The following is a 24907-nucleotide window of genomic DNA, read 5'->3' as shown; positions in this document are numbered from 1 at the left end:
CCTCCATGTGATCTACATTTCTGTGATTCTGTCCCTGTTGTAGTTGTTTGCTTAGTTTTTGGTTTTTAGGTTCAGTTTTTGATAGTTGTTAGTTTGTTATTTTACTGTTCATAGTTTTGATCGTTTTTTAGGTAAGTCCCTTTAACATTTCATATAATAAGAGCTTGGTGATGATGTACTTCTTCAACTTGACCTTACGTGGGAAGCACTTTATCTGCCCTTCCATTCTAGATGATAGTTTTGCTGGCTAGAGTAATCTTGGATGTAGGTCCTTGGCTTTCATGACTTGGAATACTTCTTTCCAGCCCCTTCTTGCCTGCAAGGTTTCTTTTGAGAAATCAGCTGACAGTCTTATAGGAACTCCTTTGTAGGTAACTCTCTCCTTTCTTCTTTCTGCTTTTAAGATTCTCTATTTTTAATCTTGGGTAATTTAATCATGATGTGTCTTGGGGTGTTCCTCTTTGGGTCTAACTTTTTTGGAATTGCATGTTTATTTCTTTAACCAGATTGGGGAAGTTTTCTTTCATTATTTTTTTCAAATAGATGTCCAATTTCTTGCTCTTCTCCTCTCCTTCTGGCATCCCTGTGATTCAGATATTAGAATGTTTAAAGTTGTCTCAGAGGTTCCAATATCTCTTCTCATTTTTTTGAATTCTTATTTCTTCATTCTGCTCCAGTTGAATGTTTATTTCTTCCTTCTGTTCCAAATCATTGATTTGAGTCCCAGTTTCATTCCCCTCACTGTTGGTTCCCTGTATATTTTGCTTTATTTCACTTTTCATAGCCTTCACTTCTTCCTCTATTTTGTGTCCATATTCAATCATTTCTGTGAGAATCCTGATTACCAGTGTTTTGAACTCTGCATCTGATAGGTTGGTTATTTCCTTGTCACTTTGTTCTTTTTCTGGAGCTTTGATCTGTTCTTTCATTTGGGCCATATTTTTTTGTCTTGGCATAGCTGTTGCATAGTAAGGGGTGGAGCCTTAGGTATTTGTCAGGGTGGGGCAACCCATGCCACTGCATTGTGGTGCTGGCTCTATGTGTGGGAGGGGTCTGAGGGGGAACAATGCCGCTTGCTCCTCTCGCTTGCTTTCAATCACTTCCTTCACAACCCACGAGCAAATTGGGCCCTTCTAGTACTGATTCCCGGGTGGGTGGGTTTGTGTATGTTCTAGGACCCCATGGTTCCCTCCAGTGGACTCTCCTGTGAGGCTGGGACTTTCTCCTGCTGCTGCAACCCCCACAGGTTTTTATAGCCAGAGGTTTTTGAGGCTTTAGTTCCCTGCTTTGGAACCCTGGTTTGCATGGTCTTCCTTGCACCCTAGTTGTTCTGGTTTATCTATACAGGAGAGTGGGATCATCTGGTCCACCATCCTCGGATCAGTCTGCCAGCCGCTGCCTCACCCACCTGGTGTGGCAGCTTCTGACTTGCTACCTGTCTTCCCCAGCTGCCCTGCCCCATCCATCATTCTGGATGAATGTTTCTTCTTTAACTCCTTGGTTGTCGGACTTCCATACAGTTTGATTTTTCTGGCAATTCTGGTTATTTTTTGTTTTAAAATTGGTTGTTATCTTTCTTTTGGTTTTGTTGTCCTTCTATTATTGTGAGGAAGCAAAGTGTATCTACCTATGTCTCCATCTTGGCCAGAAGCTCTCCATGTATGATTGATTCGCTGGAAAAAATACTTGATATGATTTTAGACTTCTTAAATTTTTTAAGACTTGTTTTGTGGCCTAATAGAGTGTTCTGCATGTGCTTGAGAAGAGTGCGTATTCTGGTGCCATTGGAGGGAATGTTCTGTGTCTGTGTGTTAGGTTCATTTTGTCTAAAGTATAGTTCAAGTTTAGTGTTTTCTTATTGTTTTTTTGAAGTTGGTTTTATTTGGAAATTTACCAATAATTAAGAATGATATCTAGTTTGAATAGAATAGTATGTGAGTATCCAATACACTTCTTAATCAGTGTGCTTTGCTATTGGCTCATATGTTCATATAGAGTCTTTATGTAGGTGGTCATTTACAGGGATTTATATATTGAAAAACATTTAAAATTATTTTTCTTTATTTTGCTTAGAGCACTTGTTCCCTTTTTTAAAACTTCTAATTGAATTTATTGGCATGACATTGGTTAACAAAATTATGTAGGTTTCAGGTATACAGTTGTATAATACACCATTACTCTAGCTTTTTTAATTGTTTCTTGGTCAGTTTTATTATCGATTGCATTTTATCAAATCTAAGATGTCATCAGTTGTACCTTTGACATTATTTCATTCAATATTAAGGAAAAACCTGTCAACTTAAATTTATGATGCCATTGATTGTAAGATATATTCTCACTTTTGAGGCTTTTTAAAAAAGAGTTGATGAAATTCGGTTTATGAATTTTATTCAGATAGTATAGGGGTGTAACAAATTATTTTATTTTTTAAAAATATTTTATTTATTTATTAGAGAGGGAAGGGAGAGGGAGAAAGAGAGAGAAACATCAATGTGTGGTTGCTGGGGGCCGAGGCCTGCAACCAAGGCATGTACCCTGACTGGGAATCGAACCTGCGATGCTTTGGGTCACAGCCCGAGCTCAATTCACTGAGCTACGCCAGCCAGGGCTACAAAGTATTTTTAATAAAAAGGTGTTCGACCTAATGCGGTAATATTGTTGAAGGGAAGTATGAATGAAAATGAAAAACTTCATTAAAAAATGGCTGCATTATATACAATTTTACATATGTGTCCCAATTCAGCTAATTTCCTATGTTTGAAATTAGTCTGGACTTTCTGGTTGTAAGAGGTGGAACTTACATCAAACCAGCTTAAGTATCAGGGGGTTGATTGGCCTGTTGGCCCAGGCTAGATCATTGACTGAAAATACGAGAACTAGGGTGCTCTGGAAGCAGGTGCTGGAAGTAGAGAGCGGCCGCCACCAGAATAGGCCTTCTCCATTTGTACTGGAGATTGGTTTCTCTGTGCACATACCAGGGAAGATGCCTGCTGTAAGCTACCAATTTGGGTACCGTTAAGTCTTTCTTTTTCTTTTCCCAGTTAAAAACTCCATCTTTGTAATGACTTCTTTCAGTCTGATTTAGGTTACCTTTTTCACCTTTGGCTTATTCACTGTGACCTGTATGTGCCAGGCCTTACTTACATGTATGGCCTGCGTGTGAGTTACTGTGATTTTACTGCCTGAAGAATGCTAGGCGTGGAATGGGGATTAGAGGAACAGTGAGTACAGTACAGACAAAAACAGATGTCTATTACAGTGGGCATTTAGGTTGTTCCCAGTTTATTACCGTTGTTAACACAGTTTCTTTTTATTTTTTAAAAGATTTTATTTATTCATTTTTAGAGAGAGGGGAGAGGAGGGAGAAAGGGAGAGAAACATCAGTGTGTGGTTGCTTTTTGAGTGCCCCCTACTGGTGACCTTGCTTGCAACCCAGGCATGTGCCCTGTTCGGGAATGGATCCAGTGACCCTTTGGTTTGCAGGCCAGCACTCAGTCTACTGAGTCACCCCAGTCAGGGCGCAGTTTCTTTTTTATATCTGATAAATCTCCTTCCATAAGTATATTGGTATAAAATTAAAGAATATGGGTATTAAATTATTATGAAGATCTAAAAGTCCATTTTTTTGTGGAGGAAAGTTAATAATACAGATCTTTCTTTGATATATTCTGAATTTTGCAGTTCCTCAAAATAGGATTTGTAGAGTCTTCAAATTATAAACTGAAATTTAACAATGTATTTTAACATAGTTTGGAAGCGTTGAGGTTGTGAAAGTAAGGGTTCTTAAAGTGTATGTGATTCTGTAAACAATTATATGTAAACACATAATCAAACTCAAGTATTGCAATAATTGATTCAGTTGTGGAATGCCTGACACTTTGCTATCTCTTTTATATCCTGTGATGTTTCAATTCTGAGTAATGTAAGTTCAGTGGACTTCTGACTGGTTGTCACACAGTGACAGATTTCTGATTTTTAAAATATGTCATTGCTATAAATCATTGGTTTGCTAGATTGAACTAGCAAGCTATTAAAGAACATGGCAGTATTTACTGTAGATAAATGCAAATTTAAAAAGGTTCTGTGTATGAAGGTTTAAATGATTTATTAGCCTTCAGTGCATGCCTGAATCTGAAGTTATGTAATGGATTTAGAAAATTTCATTTCCTGTTCGAAGGTTCAAATTTGCATATTTATTCTATAATGCAAGGATTTGATCTGAGTCAATAGGATATATAGTTAAACTGTGCGATATCAATATGTGCTTAATCATTTTTTTTTTGGTATCTTATATAGCAAACCGTTTTTTAGGGTGAGTGATTAAATACACCTGAGTTTTTTTCCTTGTCTGGCTTGGGTGGGGAAGGAGGGAGAATTGAAGAAACTGGGACTTGTATGTCTTTAGATGGCTCAGAAATTGTGCTCAGAAGTGTACCTTTGCCCTTTAATTTGGCTTTTATTTCCTGCCAATGAGAGATTGACCTAGATTAATGCAGTTTTTTTTCAATGGGAAATAATCGGTAGAATAATTAATTCCACGAGCAAAGTCACAACTCACATCTCGCATCAGTTACTTATTTTTTAAATTAAACTTTTTGTTTTTTGATAATTGTAGGTTCACATGCAGTTGTAGGAGATAATACAGAGATCCCTTGTACCCTTTTCTGTTTCCCATAGTAGGAAAATCTTACAGACTACAGTATGATATTGACAATTGATACAATCAAGATACAGAATGTTTTATCATATAAGGAGCTCTGTTGTTGACCTTTTATATTCACATCCACTTTCCTCCTCCTGCATCTCCCTTTTTCCCTGGCCACCTCAGTATGTTCTCCAGGTCTATAATTTTGCTAGTTCAAGAGCTTTATGTAAATGGAATCATGAGCTGTATCACCATTTGTTTTGTTTTGTTTTGGCACAATTCTCTTGAGATGCATCTAGATTGTTGTATCAGTAGTTTGTTTCTTTTTATTGTTGTTGTATTCTGTGGAATGAATATACCAGTTAATTTAACCACTTACCTGCTGGACAGTGGAGTTGTTTCCATTTTTTGTCAATGACAGAGCTGCTATAAACATCTGTGTACAGGTTTTTGTGTGAACAAAAGTTTTCAAGTTTTCATTTTTCTGGGAAGAATGACAGAAGTGCATTTGCTAGATTGTGTAGTAATTGCATATTTAGTTGTTTCACAACACTGTCAGAACTGTTTTCCAGAGTCACTGTGTCATCTTACATACCTGCTAACAGCTTGTGAGTGATTCAGTTTCCTGCATCCTTGCTAGCGTTTGGTGGTGTCGCTTTTTTTTTAGCCATTCTGATGGATCTGTAATGACATCCGATTGTGGTTTTAATTTGCATTTCTGTAAAGGCTAATGGTATCTTTTCATGTACTTATTTGTCATCTGTATATCCTCTTATGTGAAATGTTTGTTCTTGTCTTTTGACCATTAGATATTTTTGTTCTATAATTGGATTTATTTTATTTTTTGCTTTTGGATTTTGAAACTTATTTTAGATATTTTCCTTTGTCAGATATGTGCTTTGCAAATACTTCTAGGCTGTAGCTTGTCACTTTATTCTCTTTAACAGTATCTTTTGGAGAGTAAATTTTAAAAATTTTTTATAAGGTCCAATTTACCAGTTTTTCCTTGTATCAGTCTCGCTTATGATATCAAGTCTAAGAACTCTGCCTAACTCTAAATCCTGAAGATTTTCCTCTGTGTTTTTCTAAAAAGTTCTATGTTTTTACATTTAAACCATTATCTGTATTGAGTTAATTATTGTGTAAGGTATGATACTTAGATAAAGGTTCATTGTTCATTGCTCATCTAATGGCAGTGATTTTTAACCTTTTGCATCTCATGGCAAACATAAGCTAATTACTGAAATTCTGCAGCACACCAAAAATATATTTTTTGCTGATCTGACAAAAATAGGTATAATTTTGAATGACTTACAGAAAAAGAATACTAGTAATTACCTACCTTTTTTGCTCCCAAGTGACTTTAAAAAGATCAGGTGCCTATACTTATATATAAGGATTTCTGGTATCAAGAATTAACCAATCAGATGCAACCTAATTATGCGACATCCCCAATAAGCTGCGACTTTCTTATATGACCTATATATTTATGGTTCAGGACAGAAGTCTAGTGCATTCACACCAGATGGCTATTGTTGTCTTGGCTGTTGTCGTTTTTTTAAATTTGACAATCTCAGGGGAAAAAGGTCCGTGCCCTTGACTAAATAGTCAGGTACTGCGTCTTTTAAAATTCTTATGCCATACTGGCTGAAAATTGCCAATCTATGGATATCTAATGGTGCTAATTGTTCTAGCATCATTTGTTGACTTTTCCATGGAACTGCTTTCATGCCTTTGTCCAAACTCAGCTGGGCGTGTTTGTGTGAGGATCTGCTTCTGTGTTCCATGTTCTGTTGACATGTGTGTCCATCCCTCTGGCAGCACATCATCGTGTTGGACCAAATCTGGACATTGGGTAGACTACTTCTTCCCACTTTATCTTTCTTTTTCAAGATTATTTTGCTATGCTGGGTCCTTTGCTTTTTCATACACATTTTAGGATAATCTTTATATGTCTAAAAGTCTTGTTGAGATTAAGAAAGGAATTGTGTTAAATTTAAATTATCACTGGGGAAAACTGAAGTCTGTGCTAGGAATGAAGTATATGTCTACATTAATTTAGATCTTTTGTTTGTTTCATTAATCATCATTTTTGTTGTTTTTAGTATCAAAATCCTGCAACTGTTTTGTTGGATGCATCTTTAGTATTTCAAAGTTTTTTGAGCAATTCTCAATAGTATTGTATTTTTAACTTCATTGCCAGTCCTTCTGGCCTGCAGTTTCTGTTGAGAATCAGTCTTATGGGAGCTCCCTTGTAGGTAACTATTTTTCCCTTTTCTGCTTTTAAGATTCCTTGTCTTTAATCTTCTGCATTACAATTATGATGTATTGTGGTATGGGCCTCTTTGGGTTCATCTTTTTTAAAAAAAGTATGTATTTTTAGAGAGGGGGCAGGGAGGAGGAATGAAAGGGAGAGAAACATTGATGTGTGAGAGAAACAGTGATCAGTTGTCTCTCACACGTCCCCAACCTGGGACCTGGCCGGCAGCCCAGGCGTGTGCTCTCACTGGGAATTGAGGGAGGGAGGGCGGGAGTGAGCCTGAGTAAGTCCACCCATGTACCCTTTAAGAGAAACTGCCTGGGACTTCAGAAGCCCTCTGTCTCTCTCAGCCACAATCCCCACTGATCTTTACAGCCCAAAGTTATGGGGACTTCTCTTCCTGTCACTGGAACCCTGGGCTAGGGGGGTTTGTGTGGGGCCAGGAGCCCTCGCTCCTCACGGGGGAATTTGCAGCCAAGACATCCCTCCTGGTTTGTCTTTCAAGAAAACCATCACCAGTAGCCTGGTGCATAGTCTTCAGGTATTTTCTGTAGAAATACCGTCATACATAATGTATAAATATGTGTATATTAGAGGCATTGTGTATAAAATAGACCTTTGGCTGTTTAGGAAAATTCTTATGAGGTGAAACCAAATAGTACCATCTTAGAAGGAACTTCTGAGGTACAAGAATATGTGTAAAATGTTATTGAAAATTTTAATTCTTATTGAAATTTTATTGTTGAACATTGTAGTGAATTATTGCACATTTCATATTCTAATTGAGAGGGTGATTTCTTGGCACTGTTAACTATTGTACTCCGTTGCTCTTATGGTCACTGGATGGCACATTCGAGAGCCTGACTCGCCTTTCTTGCAGTGGGTGTTGGTGCAGGAGTACGGTGTTTTGGCTCACTCTCTCAGTAAAGGGTTGATGCAAAGTAGAGGCTGATGGTTGCATTACCCGCTACGTTCTTTCTTCTGTACTGGTAACTAAGGCAAAGTCTCATTGCATTTTGTTTCATGTCAGGGATGATCTTAAAAGATATGCATACTAATGATATTATAACATTTAATCACTGTTCTGTTTTATTATATATAGCGAATCTCTACAGTAATAAGACATGTGGAGTCAATAAAAATTAAGTTGTGTGACATTCAGGATTGAGCTCCTTCTGTTTCTAAGCCTACCATGGCACACCGCTGTCTCTTAAGAGTAGGTCAAGACAGACGCTGGTGGGGAGCTACCATCTGCTGTGGTATGAGAGGTGGGGGTGGGGAAATGTCATTTGATACAGTTATAAATATAGCTATATTTTCAATTTCTGAGAAAATGCAGCTAATAGCATTAGCATCTGTGTCAGGCGGATGAGATAGAGAGGCCCCAAACGACAGTGGCCTAAACAAGGCAGAGGTGTGTTTGTCCTCCAGGTGACAGTCTGGTAGTTCCGTGGTCCCGGGCTGCTGAGACAGTCTGTGGTCATCAGGATCCCTAGACCTTTCCTCCCTGTTGTCTTCGACGGGAGAGTTGCAGCACGGATTCCTAGGCGGCTCTCTGACTCTTGCCATTATGTCAGCATCGTATGTTAGAGGAAGAAGGAGAGTCGCGAAGAGAAGTCATACCCACAAGTAGCACATATTACTGTCCTCCTTGGTCAGAACTCGGTCACATGGCTGGAAACTTGAGGGAGAGCTGGGAAGTGAGATCTTTTGTCTGGGCCCCATGTACCAAATTAGTAACTCTTAATTATTATGGAAGAAGAAGCAAATGTCAATTGGGAGTCATTATAGTCCATGACGCAGCATTGCCATTTTTCCTCTACTTCTCCCTATTGATAAGCTTCTAGTGACTGCCAATGTGTATGGGGTCACTTTCACTAAGGAATGGATTCATTGGGATAAATTGGATACCTTGACATTGGCACTTTTAGAAAGTAATTACATTTTTAAAGGATGCAGGTAAATAAAAGAAGCTTATTTTAGTTCATTTTACAAAAGGAGTGGATAGATCCAGAGAAAAACGTGGTTTGTCACAAGACACCGAGAGTATCTAGTTAGGAGCATGAGCTGTTAATGTACTTTGTCCAGTTTTTCTGTTACACCTTATCTCTGTCACATCTTCGAGGAAGAATTTAGCAAGTTTCCATGGAAAACATTGCTTCACTTTGAAGTATGAGAATTTTCTATGTTTGCAGTCTTTTCAGTTTTATAAATCTTTTGAAGAGAAGATTATTTTTGGTCTATTTGTGTTTCTCGATTTTCTGAAATGACAAGTGACTTAGGTTTAATTACTAATTTCAGCTCAAACCACTTTATTAATATAACCATTGAAAAAATAATCATCATGCTCAATTTAAGTTCTAATACAAAACTTGTGAAGGTTTATTTTAATTCTTTGAATAATATGCTTTAGAATTTCTATAATCTTGTACATTAAACTGCAATCTGTAGAAAGCATGCCATGCCACCCTGAAGGTTGCTATAAAAATTGTTTATGAAGTTCAGGCCAAGACTAAAGCATGTTGAAATGGAGAGTTTTGAAAAATGTTCTATGTAGCAAAGGAGATCAAATCATGCTAAAATGCAGAAAAAGACTATACATCAGTTTTCAGGCTACATTATTCAAAAAAAATACAACCATAAAAAAGTAATAAGATTACATTTTCACATTTCATGGCTAGTAAAGTGCATTAGACTTGCTCAGATATTCATAACTTACTGTGACATTTGGGAAGATTACATTTTGTAGTGCGGAGCCATTACTGCAGCTCAGATAATAACTAGCCAATGCCTGGACTTAGATTATGATCCCTGTCATTGGAAAGAAATTTGTGTTTCGAAGGTTGATCAGTTTCGAATAACCATTAGAAAGGGTTAACACGACATGCTCCAGACCCTGTGTGTGGTTTTCAGGTGTAATACATATGCATACATACAGTATATCAAATACGCCACACGTCTGTATGTAGCTGCTTCTGCCATCAGTTCTCCCCTTGAAAGGCATATTTTATAACATTTAAAGCAATAGAGGAATATTTAAAACACCTGTCTGGATACTGCTTCCACAATATAAACTCAATTTAAAAGCTGGTGAAATATTTGTTTTTTCTTTGAAATTACTTTTAAAAATTAATTCTATAGCTTCTTGGAAGGGTGGTTACTGATAGTAATAAACAGATCAAAATGAAAGATTGATATGTAATATTAAGGTGAAGCTAAGGTCTCTTAAGTTAGTTAGCTGCAACTAGGTGTTTTTTTAAAGATTTTATTTATTCATTTATAGAGAGAGGAAGGGAGGGAGAGGAACAGAATTGTTGTGAGAGAAACATTGATCGGTCGCCTCTCCCACACCCCAAACTGGGCACCTGGCCCACAGCTCTGGCATGTGCCTCACCCAGGAAATTGAACTGGCAGCCAGCCTTTCAGTTCACAGGCTGGCACTCAATCCACTGAGCCACACCAGCCAGGTCACATCTAGGTTTCCACCTATTTAGATCTCTGTGGAGGATGTCCCAAAGTGTATACACAAAAACTCGCCCTTTGCCCTCTTTCTCCAAAGTTATCTTTTCAGAGGCAGTTACTATTTAGTTTCTTGTGTCTAATTCTTAGGTATATGTCTATGTTTTACCTTTAAATCGTAGCCTACTATTCATGCTTTTCCACTTGGCTTTTCTCACTTTATATATATATATATATATATTTAAAGATTTTATTTATTTATTTTTAGAGAGGGAAGGGAGGGAGAAAGAGAGAGAAACATCAATGTGCAGTTGCTGGGGGCTGTCGCCTTCAACCCAGGTATGTGGCCTGACTGGGAATCGAACCTGCGACACTTTGGTTCGCAGCCCGCGCTCAATCCACTGAGCTACGCCAGCTAGAGCTTCACTTAATATATCTTAGAGATCTTTATATGTCAAACGGAGCTGCCTCATTCTTTTCAATGGCTGTGTTATGTTCCATTATGTAGTTTTACATGACTTTACTCACCATTACCTTACAGCGTTTTCTTTGGGGGGTTGTTTCTTGTATTTTCTACTCAAAAATGCTACAGTGAAGTTTTTATATCTAACATCATTACCTAAATGCTCTACAGATATATCTTTTGAGATTGGTTCATATTGTTAACTGTATCAGTAGTTCCATTACCAAATACTCTTCTGCAACATAGTAATTTTTCAGTTGAAGCTCTTTGTTTTTTTCAGACAGATTATATCATCTGAAAATAATTGTAATTTTCATCTCTCCACTCATGTGTATACATGTTGCTGCCTTTTGACTAAATGTGACTTCTGTAATCTCTAGAATAATATCGAATGATAGTGAAGGTACTGGATCCTAGTCTTGTTTCTAATTTTCATGAGAATTATTTCAGTTTTCCTATGTGAGCACGATGCAGGCTTTTCAGGTGTGATTGACGTATTTTGTTATTGAAGGTTTTTTCTATTAATAAATTTAGGAAGGATGATGGATATGTACAATCACCATTTAGCCAAGCCACAGTAATAACAGTTGCAGGTAAGATTCATCAGTGGATTCTTAAAAATATGATATGAAACAAAATATTTGTGTAGTCTGAAAGGATTCTCCCCAAGATGCTTAAATTGTTTTTTTAATGAAAGATACTAACTTTAAAGTGGAAAAAGTCTGACAGTCACTCTCTTAAACAGGTTAATCCAAGCTAATGTCAGCAAACGTTGAGACATATTGATGTCAGGTACCTTCTGAAATGATACACTGAGAAGGACACACACCACTTCTAGGGAATTATTTTTTTTAACTAAAAAAAATACATAACCTGAACTTAACCATGAAGGAAACATTCAGATTGGAAGACGGTCCACCAAGTACCTGGCAAATACACCTCTGTCGTTCCAAATTACGAAGTCGAGAATGCCTGTGCAGCTGTCTTAGTTTGGAGAATACTGCAGGGTGCTGATCCAGGGTCAGAAAAAGGACATGAGTGTGACAGGTGGCAACATTTGGTAGTCTCTGTAGATGTGTTCATGGTATTGTGTCAACATTTATTTGACACAATGATGGCAGTATGATTATAAAATATATGCATGTTAGGGCAAGCTGGGTCAAGGTTATACAGAAACTGTACTGTTTTGCAACTTTTGGAACCTTTGAAATTATTTCAGGGTAAAAAAAGACAAAGCAAGCGAATATATTCACAAAACAAAAATAAGCCTGTGTTAGCGTTCTTACGTAGCTTAACAGAATTTTGGGTGGCCTAGGGAATCACATAGGCGGAACAGTGCATCTAGGAGAATTGGCCCGATCACACCACGGGACTCTCTTAGCAGAAACCCAGCTGTCTTCTCCTTATGCTGCTTGTTACTGATGATGCAAGAATTGTACTCTGAAGTCTCTGCCAGAGCTTTCCTAGAAGAACCAAATGCCCTTACCCCACGCTTGCCAGGAATTCTGCTCTCCCTGCATGCACACACTGCCTTACGTTGTTCATTTTTCTGGGGTGTCTGTCTCATGCCAGGGTATGTATATCTTTGGCAGAACCTGAGACACATGTTGATCCCTGACTGCCAGGAGTTTTAATTAATTTCCAAATTCTGAACCTTCCTAGCTTTTCTGGAGTAAACTCTGTTTGGTTACGTCCGTTACTGTTTTATGAGCTGTTGTATTTTGTTTTGTAAAGTGGACTTCCTCCGAATTCTTGCCCGCTTTCTGGGTTTAGGAACACATCATGAAAAAGTGTTTAGAAGGATAAGAGTATCGGCGATCTTTTGGAAATCTAGTTTAAAAGGATAGCTCTGCAAAAGTAATTGTAAAAGCGTTTTAATTCTTTTAAACAGTTGGGATTTGTTAAAATTTAAAAAGTGTCTGTAAGAGGCTGCTGCGGATGAGATGGCAAGGTGGGGCTGGGCAGGTCAGTGCAGCTTTCTCTGGAGGGATTTTCTGATAGTCGTATCAGTGAAATAAGTCCCCTTGATTACTGGCTTTGGGTATGTGACTAAAAGTTATCCTGATTATTGGTAGGGAAGGAGAGGGGTCAAAATGCATAGGTATTGTGAACCAGGAATTTGCCAAAGATGAACTCCAAGTTTTGTGTTCGCTCTGAGCCATTTTTAGGTTTTCATTTCAAATGAAATACTGAATTAGAATCAGTTACAGAGCTAAGTTAGATCTTTATTCATAGCAGGGCTATAGGTAGTGATTTACTTAAGACATTCTGTTTTTGTTAAAAAATATTTACGTTTCTATATTCTAAGTCTTGCTTAACTTTGTGCTACCTTGATTTTTTGGAGATTTTTAGAGCTGTGGTTTTTTTTTTTATTGTTGTTTGTTTTTTAAATAAAGATCCTTTTCATGTTATAGGAGGTAGAGAAGCATGCACAGGTAGTTATTGCCAGTGTAAAGCTTAGGAGCATGCTTGAGTTACATTGAGTGACGTACTAATGTGTGTGATTTTTTTTTTTTTTGGAAGTTGGTAGGAGGCCAGTTTGACTTAGAGATGAACTTCATTATCCAAGAAGGTGAGAGTATCATCTGCATGGTGGACCTACTGGAAAAATGTGACACCACTTGCCAAGCGGAAGTTTGGAGCATGTTTACAGCCATTCTGAAGAAGAGCATACGGAATCTCCAAGTCTGCACCGAGGTCGGTCTCGTCGAGAAAGTGCTTGGGAAAATCGAAACCGTTGGCAGCATGATAGCAGGTATGACTTTTTCTGTAGTACAGTGGATGTGAAGACATAGAGTATGATTCTTGATTGCTGTCTTTTTCTTATTTAGTACTATTTATTTGAGAAATATTTGAGCTTCTGATATGTACTAGGAACTTTAGTGTCTGAGCTCTTAAGCACAGTGTATTTTAATCGTTCAAGAAATGTAAGTATTTTAAATATTGTTTTCTTTGTTTTCAGATCTCTTAGTTGACATGTTGGGAGTGCTGGCTAGCTATAATTTGACAGTTCGAGAACTGAAGCTGTTCTTCAGTAAACTTCAAGGAGATAAAGGACAATGGGTAAAAAACAAACCTAAATACTCTTTTTTTCTTTCAAAGTGTACAGAGGGGTCAGATGTCAAATTGAGGGAAGAGATCAACTAAGGTAGCGTGTAGATCCACACGGATACTCCTGCTGTGACCTGACGCAAGTGTGGGCCAGGGGAACTGGGTGTTCCGGGCGGTAATTTGGTCCTCCTTCAGACTGTCACTCTTCACTTTACATTCAGCACTTTCTCAGGAAAAGGGTGGGGACAGAAAAACAAAAGTATTAGGTGGGAGCACATCGCTTCTCTTTCTGATGATCCGAGTAGTTTACTTGTCACCTGCCCTTACCTGTGAACGAGTGCGCTCACGTTTGAATAACCCACACGGTGCACACAGGCTCTGCAGGGCGTTGGGTCCACCTCCTCAGATGCGATTCAGTGCTCTTTGCTTTGGGCGATAGGGGTGGCCAGCATGTTGATTTCTTTGAGGAATACTGGCCAATATCTGTTCCTTTTTTGTTGCATTTCTAGGCTTATTTTAGAGCCTTCTAGAGGTTGTCCACAACAGTTACTCAACCAGCTAATCCTTAATCTAGCTCTGTTTAAGTATATTTAGATTCGTGCTCTACACTCACACAGTAATTTATTGTGTTAAAATGGTTAGACTCTTTACCTTGTTGTTTGTATCAAACTCTAGTTCTCTGGCTACTTTCAAGATTTTGTGACTGATTTTCAGCAATTTTTGTTTCTTCATGTGGTTTCTTTGTGCTTATCCTGGTACACGTTCTTGAATCTGTGGGTTATAATATAATTGTCATCAAATTGGGAAACATTTTGGTCATTTTTCACATTTTCCTGCCCTCTCTTCCCCTTCTGGTGCTCCAGTTACATGCAACCCTCTTGACGGTGTCCCAGAGTCACCGAGACCTGCTCACCTCTCTCCCCAGTCTTTTCCCTTTATCCTTCACTTTGGAGTGCTTTCATTGCTATATTTTTAAGAGAACTAATCTTCTGTACTGTGTTTATTCCATGCTTTAAAAATCTGATTGTTTATTATTTCTGTAAATTTTAGATTTCAGATATTTACTGTAAATTTGGTTCTTTTTAATATTTCACCTTGTTATGTTCATACATGTTTTCCTTTTAACCTTTGGGAATATGCAGCATATTTTAATAGTTGCATTAATGTCTTTACATACAGGAATAGTATATCAGTGGGCATGAACATTTAAAAAAAACTCTTGAAACAGGAACACTAGATGACGGTCTGAAAGGCTGTCCCAGTGCACAGTGCATTGGCACCGTCTGTGGGGGTGTGTGCTCATCTCATTGTTTTGGTTGACTGGTTCATAGACAAGGGAATTTTGAGGAATGATTTCTCTAAACAATTGCTAAACACTATTTTTATTTTAGATGCAGAGGTATTTTTCATTCTTTTGTTTTGGAGTCTGTTTTAAAAAAATCAGTGTGATTGTAGTTACTTGTTATTACATTTTTATAATAAGCAGTGCGATTAATTGAAAATTTCTCGATCACTTAAAAGTGAAGGTTCCTACTCTTTTGGACAGTTAGTAATGACTTAGAGCAGCTACCAAGTAAGATGCAGGGAAGCCAGTGACTTCACTTGAGGTTAAACATGGTTTTGAACTTTTAAACAAAGGGGACTGCATTATACTTTGTCTTATTTGCTGGTAAGGTGATTAAAATAACGTATATCTGATTGTTTGCTTTTCCTTGTAAATGTAGATAAATTTCTTTTTAGCTGTTGTTTAATGTATTAGTGGAGATTGTGAGTCAAAGAGACATTCATCAAATGAATGCAATGTTACAACTTTTATAACATGCTGTATAATAGAGGTATGTTGTAGAATGAAATACGATAGGTCCATTTGATCCAGTCTCAGAGGTCAGGGAAGTCTGCCCTGAGGAAGTGAGCACTAAGATGAGCTCTGAAGGTTGGGCAAGATTTGCTTAGTTACAGGGACAGGAAGTAGGATTAGTGAGATTGTTTCTAGCACAAAGAATAGCTTGTGCTCAGAGAAGGCATTGTGGACGGAATGCAGAGACACTGGGAGATGGAGATGCAAGATGGGGCTAATGAGGTAGGTAGAGGTACTGTAGGTAAAGTATCTTGCGGGCCATGCTTGGGGTTTTGGTCTTTGTTTTAAAGGCAGTAGGAAGCTACATGGAAGAGACAGTATTGAGGCGAAAGTGTCATGGTTAAAAGCACGGATCTGGAGTCAGACTGAGTTTTGATCCCACTCTTGGCACCTGTGTGACCTTGGACACATTCCTTCTTTGTAAAGTGGACTAATAATTCCTACTGTGGATATGAGGTTATTATATTTTATTTTTAAAGTGCCCTTAAAGGTGGAACATAGTAAACATTATTTATCGATGAAAACAGTGTTTTAAAGAGGGATGGGTGGTGGGTTGATTTCCTTTGTAAGGGTAAAAGATCATCTTTGCTACAGTGTGTGAAGAGTTTCAAATGTCACATGGCGTCGGATCATATTTACTGAACACCTCAAACTTACAGCATTTCAAAAAAATGTTGTAGAGCATTGCTCATTTTTTAAGATAGTTGAAAATAACCTTTCTGTAGTTAGTTTATACATTTAAGCTTATAGGATTATTTGGTTATTCTTGGGTACCTCAAAGTCTGATGATAGGAAAGCTAGGTAGTTTTGTTTTATGGTGAAACATATGGTGAATGAATTGTTGATTATTTTCGTAGCCTCCACATGCCGGGAAGTTGCTGTCTGTGTTAAAGCACGTGCCTCAGAAGTACGGGCCTGACGCCTTCTTCAACTTTCCGGGGAAGAGTGCTGCCGTAAGTAGATCTTAGGGGATTACAGGAGTTCCCTCAAAGTACCGGTCTGTAACCACTTCTGACAGGCTCTGTATTAGGTAGAAAATTCTTTGCACCACCTTAAATCCTCACAGCAATTGTGTATGTTACTTTTACTAGCCGTTTTAGAGGTGAAGAAATAGAGGCTCAAAAACTTACGAAAGCTGCCAACTCACATCTTGGGGCAGCAATGGAATAAGAGCCCAATTCTTTTCAAGGTAGTCGTGGTGACTTACAGATTTCTTCCTGTGTTTGAGACTTCTTTGTAACACGTTCACTTTTATCTTTATTTAGTGTTTCAGTTCTCTGTTTCTGTGTCTTTTACATCTGATGTGTAGAATGAAAGTAACTCTTAGAAACTTTCTAGCCAAGTTTTCCTGACTTCTGAGTTTCCATATTGTATCAGTCTCAGCATTCTTACAAGCCACTGATAGGTTTATAAATAAGATAATTATGTATGCTAATAACATCTGTAATGTTTCAGAATATTATAGGATATATTATGTAATGTATATATGTTATTTATGGAAGCTTTTCTTTTTAACCTCATTATGTTGCTCTGCCTATTATAAGCAAACATGTTTTAAAATGTTTCTACCTGTTCTTTTTCTGAGCTTTTATTTATTTTTTACTTTGCTTCTCTCAGTATTTTACTTGCTGTTAGATTCTACAGAAAGTGTTTTCAAACAGTAACATTTGAATGTTTTATATACAATACACAGCTTTCTTTGGAAATTTTTATTGCTCATATGGTTTTTTCTTTATATTTCCTTAATAAGCATTTAAGATTTGAATTTTCCAGAATACTTTGACTCTGTTGGCATTGAACTTATAATTTTTTCTGAATATAAAAAATGTGTACCCATGAGATTAACCTTTTTTTAATGCATGTTGTAATTTTATTATTTATAATTCTCTGAGACTATAACATGTCCATTCCATTTCCTTGCATGTATCTTGAAAGTTGAGCAGTTAACCTAAAAAGTTACTGGAACTTACAGACAATAGATTTTCTTGTTAATCAATACCTAAGGATATATTCACGGTTTTTTAGAGAGAGAAGAGGGAAGGGGTGGGGGGAGAGAGAGAGAAACATTGATGTATTGTCTCCTGTATGTGCCTTGACTGGGGATCGAACCCGTAACCTAGGCTTGTGCTCTGACTGGGAATTGAACCTGCAGCCTTTTGATTTATGGGTTGACTCTCCAACCAACCGAGCCACCTGGCCAAGGTGAAAATAGATGTTTTAAATGTATTCGGTTACTCATCTCTTTCCTTAAACAGAGCTTTTAAAAGGGAAGTTAATGCCCTAGCTCATATGGTCCTGTGGATTGAGCACCAGCCTGTGAGCCTAAAGGTCACCAGTTTAATTTCCTGGTCAGGGCACAGGCCTGGGTCGAGGGCCAGGTCCCCAGTTGGGGGTGTGCGAGAGGCAACCTGCTGATGTTTGTTTCTCTCCCTCCTCTCTAAAAAATAAATGAATAAGTAAATAAAAATATTAAAAAACGGGAAGCTAAAGTATTCACAGATAAATTGTTTTTACAAAACTTTCACATCTTCTACTTCCCCCCCACTTTTTTTGTGAGAACATAGATACACACTGAATATGTATTTTTATTTTTTTCTTATTGCAACATTCATTTTAAATCAGCTTCTTGACATCTCAATAGTATTACATAAATTTGGCTCTGTCATGTTTTCATATTTTATGGAATGTCTTATACATGTAAAAGAGTATGTATGTATATGATATATATATGATATATGAAATCATATATATATATGATTTATCTATGTGATAAACACAAAAGCTAGTGTGGTATGACTTTTTAAAAACAGTTTTATTGAGCTGTAATTGACATACTATATAATTCACTGATTTGAAGTGCCCAGTTAAATGGTTTGGTGGGCTCACAGAGTTGTATACCTATCATTATAGTCGATTTTGGGCCATTTCGTCATTCCCCAAAGAAAACCTGTATTTATAAACAGTCACTGTCCATTTTCTCCCAGACTCCTGGGGCTAGGCACCTACTACTCTACTTTCTGTCTCTATGGATTTTTCTATTCTGGACAATTCATACAAATGGAATCATACAATATTTTTGTAATTTGTTTTTTTTCACTTAGGTTACTGTTTTCAGGGTCCATCTGTGTTGTAGCATGTAACAGTGCCTCATTCCTTTTTGTGACTAATATTCTAATGTAAGAATATAACACATTTTGCTCAGTCATTAATTGGAGGACCTTTGAGTTTATTTCACTTTTTTGGAAACACAGCAATGGGCTTTTGTGTACGAGGTTTTGTGTGGGCATACTTTTTATTTCTTTTGTGTGTGTACCTAGGAGTGGAATTGCTGCATCACGTTGTGTATATTTAACCATTTGAGGAACTTCCAGATTGTTTTCCAAAGTGGCAAGCTCATTTTACAATCCCAGCAGCAATTTAGGAGGGTTCCAATTTATTCACGTGCTTGTCAACACTTGTTAATGTCTGTCTTTTTGATTATAGCCATCATAGTGGACGTGAACTAGTATCTTATTGTGGTTTTGATTTGCGTTTTCTTAATGGCTAATGATATTGAACATCTTCAATAATATGTCTTTATTGGCAATTTGCATATCTTCTTTGGAGACATGCCTGCAGATCTTTTGTCCATTTTAAAATTTCATTTGTCTTTTTGTTATTGTGAGAGTTTTTATGCTATATTCGGGTGTGTGTTCCTTATCAGATACATGATGTGCAAATATTTTTCTTTGTTATTTGTCTTGTCCTTTCACTTTCTTGATGGTATCTTTTAAAGTACAAAAGTTTTTAGTTTTGATAAAGTCCAGTTCATATATTTCCTATTTTATTGCTTGTGCTTTTGGTGGCATAATTAAGAAGAATTTGCCTAACCCAGTATCATGGAGATTTACCCTGTATTTTTTTTTTTTTATGAGAGTATTGGTCAACTTCATACTTTGCTTGTAGATATGAAGTTATCCCAGCACATTTGTTTAAAAAACTATTCTTACTGATTTGTCTTGTTGAAAATCAATCTACCACGTATGAGCTTATTTCTGGGCTCTCAGTTCTGTTCCGTTGATCTGTGTGTCCATCCTTACGCCATCACCACACGGTCTTCGCCGAGGAAGCTTGTGTGGCAGGCTTTGAACTTGGCGGTTTGAGTCCTCTGGCTTTCTTCTTCCTTTTCAAGATTGTTTTGGCTATTCTGGGTCCCCTGCATTATTAAGATCTTTTAAATAAAAATTTAAATCAAATGGTAGAGTCATTTACATAGTAACTTTTGAATATAGTTTAAAAAAGTTGCAAAAAAAGTTTATGAACTAATTCCCTTCAACTTTATATTTGCTGTTAAAAATATATTCTAAGCTTTTTTTCTTCTCCTTTTGTCCATCTTTCTCCATTCTATTACCTTAACATTTTAACAGTTCCCATTTGATATCACTACCTATCTCTTTTAATTGGATCTCTTTGATATGTCATTGTATGAAATAAGGCGAACAGCGCAGTGTGTCTGGCAGGTCCCGTGGAATGTTTCCGTTGTTTAATTAAATATCATTATTGTATATTTTGGAATATGTAGAATTCCAGATAGAGATGACTTCTAGGTATTTTAATCATGATGTAGAATCATATGAAGCCTTGTGAAATCTAATTTTCACGGCTTCAGTAGTAAAGCTTTTCACGTGTGTCATTAACTTGAAGTTTTCTTCCTTCAGGCTATTGCTCTACCTCCCATAGCCAAGTGGCCATACCAGAATGGTTTTACATTTCACACCTGGCTCAGAATGGATCCTGTAAATAACATCAATGTGGACAAGGATAAACCATATTTGTATTGGTGTGTATTTCTGTTCCTTAGTGTTATCATCTTACTTTGAAAATGAGAAGAATATTTAGAGGTAAAATGAAACCTATTCTCTGTAGTTTCAGAACCAGCAAAGGTCTTGGTTATTCTGCTCATTTTGTCGGGGGCTGTTTGATTATAACCTCAATAAAGTCGAAAGGAAAAGGCTTTCAACATTGTGTGAAATTTGATTTCAAGCCACAAAAGGTATGTGATCTTACTGAGTTACAGTATGCTCATAAGCTGTGCTAGCTTTCAAGATGCATCATTTTAGTGCTATTGACATGATCTGGGGTAACTCACAACTCTGTTTACACTGCTTCAGAAAATGCAGTGTAAATCCCTGGATGATGATTCACCTCTCCCATGTGGACAATGGAAAGAGTGCGTATTTACTTAGAGTTAAGGAGAAATGCCAGGTGAAAATATCAATGGCAGTTATTTTAGTATGATTACTACTAGTAGTAAATGTATTTTCTTTTTTACTTTAAACTTATAGATTAATTAATGGTTGATCAACAAACTGTATATATACCCATGTAGATAGGTGGGTGTGTAGATAGATAAAACAAATATGACAAAATGTTGACAGTTGTGGAATCTAGGTGGTGAGAAAGAGGGTGTTTGTACTAAACTTGAAATTTTTTTGTGGTTTGTTTGAAAATTTCTATAATAAAACATTGGAAAATGACTTCATGATTAAGTTTTTACCTGTTGAGAGCTCCCTTCAATATATATTGTTCCAGAGGTTGAATATTGAATTGAACCAAGTAAACCATTTTATTTTTAATTGTAATTTATTAATTTTTACTTGTTTTATCAATGTAGTTGAGTTATTAGAAGGGTCACTCTCCTCCCTCTCTGTCCCTCCTTAACTGTTCCCGCGTATCCAGTGGTACATGGTAACCATAGTGCACATTTATAACCGGTGGAAGAACAGTGAGCTTCGGTGTTACGTGAATGGCGAGCTGGCTTCCTATGGAGAGATAACGTGGTTTGTCAACACCAGCGATGTAAGTACTTTGAAAATGTTAAAATGAAAAAACTATTTTAAAAGCATGAACTTTTCAAATAAGAAAAGATATTTTACACTGAATATATATTTTGGAGTACCACAGTGGTGTGTTTTCATAATCGTAGTTTGTCTAGCATGTTAATATGTTAATAGAATTGTGTTAATATGTCACATGGCTATTATTCTGTCCTTTTTTACAAGATTAATCTGGATAGGGTAGCAATAAGGATTTATAGGTAACAGTGGGTTTATCTTGGAAGTGTGTCATTGGTCCATTGATCAAATTGAACTTGTGAGGTCGACTACAAGGTTCTGATAATTTTTATGAATGAGTTAAGGTGATGCATGCTTACAAATTTTTCATATAATTTGTAACTTATAGATAATTTATGTTACGTTTTCAGGATTCAAAAAGAGATCCATAGATTAGAATTAAATTGGAATATTCCCCCCCCCCAGTTATATTTTCAAGAGAAAGCTTAAAAAGCACACATCAGGAAAATGAATGCAAACCGAATCACCCATTCACTGTTAACGCCTATGCACATGCTTTGCTGTATGCATTTACACACTGTGTAATGCTGGTCTTAGGAGCTCAGGTTGTTGTAGCAGATAGATCGGGGTGTGGATATCAGCTCTTCGAATATCTGTCACTTAATGACTGTATGACCTTACTTAATCTATTAGGCTTAAATTTTCTTAACACCTAAAAATGGATATAAAACAATACCTGTCTCAGAAGGTTAATGTGATGAGTAAATGAGATATTGTTCAAAAATCCACTAGCAGGCTGCTCAGTAACTGTTCTCGTTATTGTTTTGTTTTGTAATCTTTTTTCCTTAAATTAACCTTTATTCAGTGCTTCTTGTATTCCAGGCATTGTAATAATACCTTTGTTTTTTGAGAGTCCTAATCTTGCGAGATAAGTGCTATTGTAACTGCCACTTTACAGATGAGGCTGAAGCACAGAGAGGCTAAGTAACTCACGGAGGTCAGCAGCTCGTGATACACTGAGTTGACCTAGTGGTTTGTCTTTAGAACCCAAGTGTTAACATTTCTCAGTCTTCCGTAACACCAGTATATGTGTTCAACATCCTTCCTAATGGCTTCTAGGTATAAAATGACACTTTCAAAGAGGTATGAAGAACTTCTTTCCCTCCTCATTGTACACATGGGATATTAAAATGTGATCTTGGCAACCTGGATGTTGTTAAAAGAATTTTTTTCTTATGTTAGAAGAATAACTTACAACTGCTTTTCTGGATTTATACATTGCTTTTGAGGGATTGCAACTACTCTCATGACTTACTCATTATCTATACTTGATGTCTGTAAAATTCTGTCTTTATAATTTTATTTAATATTAAGAATATACATAAAATCAATATCCTATATATGAATTAGCCTCCCCTCAAGGAAAATCTTGGAATTTTTCTTGTGTTAGAACACTAATGTGGTGCAAGCTTTGGGTTTTGTTAAAAAAACACACAATTATTTAGTGCAAAAAAAGATCTGTCTTTGCAGTTTGAACTTCTCACCAAACTTATGGGACCTGTTGGCAGTGGCCTCTCCGTCCACGTGTGCTCACAGCAAAGGCTGATTCGTTACGCCCCAGACTTAGGGTTTCCCTCCTGCCTCCAAAGCCTGCTCTTCCGTCTGTTTCTTGGGTTGCCCAGTTACGAACCTTTAGGGTCCATAGTGATTTCTTTGATTCTGCTTCCTACATTTACTTTTTCGTCAAGTTTTGTTTTTTCTTTTCTGTGATGTCTTTCCTGATCACTACAACACATGGGAATGAGCAAAGTGTAATGGCTAAATGAACTATTTTCATCTACTCAGAATATAGTTTAGTATGGACCAAACATTTATACCAATATAGACTGTTATTTCTGGAGAAGATTTTTTTTCTGTAACAAAATCTTCTGTTTCCTTTCACAGACCTTTGACAAATGTTTCCTGGGCTCGTCAGAAACAGCAGATGCTAATAGGGTATTCTGTGGTCAGATGACTGCCGTTTACCTTTTTAGTGAAGCTCTTAATGCCGCTCAGATTTTTGCTATTTATCAGCTGGGCCTAGGATACAAGGTACTTTACGTGCTGTTCCCTGCTTACGCAGTGCTGGTTGAGCTTGGTTTGAAGGTGGTGATGCATGGGGCAACTTACCTGGGTTACTGACTGTATGTCAGAGTAATCAGGGGTACCACAGGGAATTCACATGAGTCCAGAGGGTCCTTTAATTATTTGAGGGAAATACAGTATACTTGTCACATGTGGGACAGTAGCTCAAGTTTTTAGAGAGAGGGGAAGGGAGGGAGAAGGAGAGGGAGAGAGACTTCTGTGTGTGGCTGCCTCTTGAGGCCCACAACTCAGGCATGTGCCCTGATTGGGAACTGAACTGGCGACCCTTTGGTTTGCAGGCTGGCACTCAGTCCACTGAACCACACCAGCTGGGGCTTGCACAGCTAAGCTTTCAATAGTTGCTGTGATTAAAAAAAAAAAAAGTACCATGGGAAAAATCAGTGTGAAACAGGAAGTGAGGATGAAGTATGAAATCTGATTCCAAAGTTGGAGAATTTGTGCAGTGACAAGATGCATGTACATCCCATTAATAATTAATTTAATGAAGGAAACATGTTTTTTTCCATCTTGTACCACAGTTTTTTCAAATGGTTACTAAATTGTTGAAATCTGAAGTTGTTTGGATCAAACTACTTAATAAACAAAAATGTTTAATATTTATTTTGGTCTAGAGTGCTACAAAAATTACCAAGATGCTAAGAATGTCATGAAACAAGAAAATTTGAGAAAATTAGGTTAAGCTGTTGGTCTGCTTTGGTTTTAGGGAGGCATTTAATGTTTGTTACGTTCTTTAAACAATCAACTTTGAGTTGATTTACTTATAATTACAGTTAATAAAGTATACATATATAAAATTAACATGTGATTGAGCACTTGTCTGTGTATAGATCCAAAATGATTGAAAGCAGGATCTGTAAGAGATATTTGTGCTACCCAGGTTCCCTGCAGCATTATTTATGATGGCTAAATCATAAGAGGTTGAAGCAACCTAACTGTACATGGACAGATGAATAAAGAGAATGTGGCACATACATATAATGGAATATTATATTCTTTTAAAAAGAAGGAAATCTGTCACATGTAGCAACATGGGTGAATCTCACGGTCATTATGCCAGTCACAAAAAGACAAATAACTCTGATTCCACATAAACGAGTTCCAGGAAGTAGTGCAACTCGTAGAATCAAAGTAGAATGTGGTTGCCAGGGAATGGGGGGAGGTGGAGATGAGATGTTCAGTGGGTATTGAGTTT

The 24907-nt window shown here is 37.1% G+C and overlaps 1 protein-coding gene across 6 annotated transcripts in view; it reads left to right on the top strand.

The window, feature by feature from the left end:
• Positions 1 to 24907, top strand: part of LRBA (LPS responsive beige-like anchor protein) — a 512136-nt gene that overhangs the window by 37459 nt on the left and 449770 nt on the right. For all 6 annotated transcript variants that reach the window (XM_036031880.1, XM_036031882.1, XM_036031879.1 and 3 more), the window contains 7 exons: positions 13351 to 13582; positions 13790 to 13890; positions 16594 to 16689; positions 20434 to 20555; positions 20642 to 20768; positions 21455 to 21574; positions 23515 to 23661. In XM_036031880.1, the coding sequence (XP_035887773.1) occupies positions 13351 to 13582; positions 13790 to 13890; positions 16594 to 16689; positions 20434 to 20555; positions 20642 to 20768; positions 21455 to 21574; positions 23515 to 23661 (945 nt within the window). The remainder of the gene's footprint in view (positions 1 to 13350; positions 13583 to 13789; positions 13891 to 16593; positions 16690 to 20433; positions 20556 to 20641; positions 20769 to 21454; positions 21575 to 23514; positions 23662 to 24907) is intronic.

Source organism: Phyllostomus discolor, chromosome 8 (genome assembly GCF_004126475.2).
Source record: "Phyllostomus discolor isolate MPI-MPIP mPhyDis1 chromosome 8, mPhyDis1.pri.v3, whole genome shotgun sequence".
In the NCBI taxonomy this organism is placed as follows: domain Eukaryota; kingdom Metazoa; phylum Chordata; class Mammalia; order Chiroptera; family Phyllostomidae; genus Phyllostomus; species Phyllostomus discolor.
This window is presented reverse-complemented; position numbering and strand designations above follow the sequence as displayed.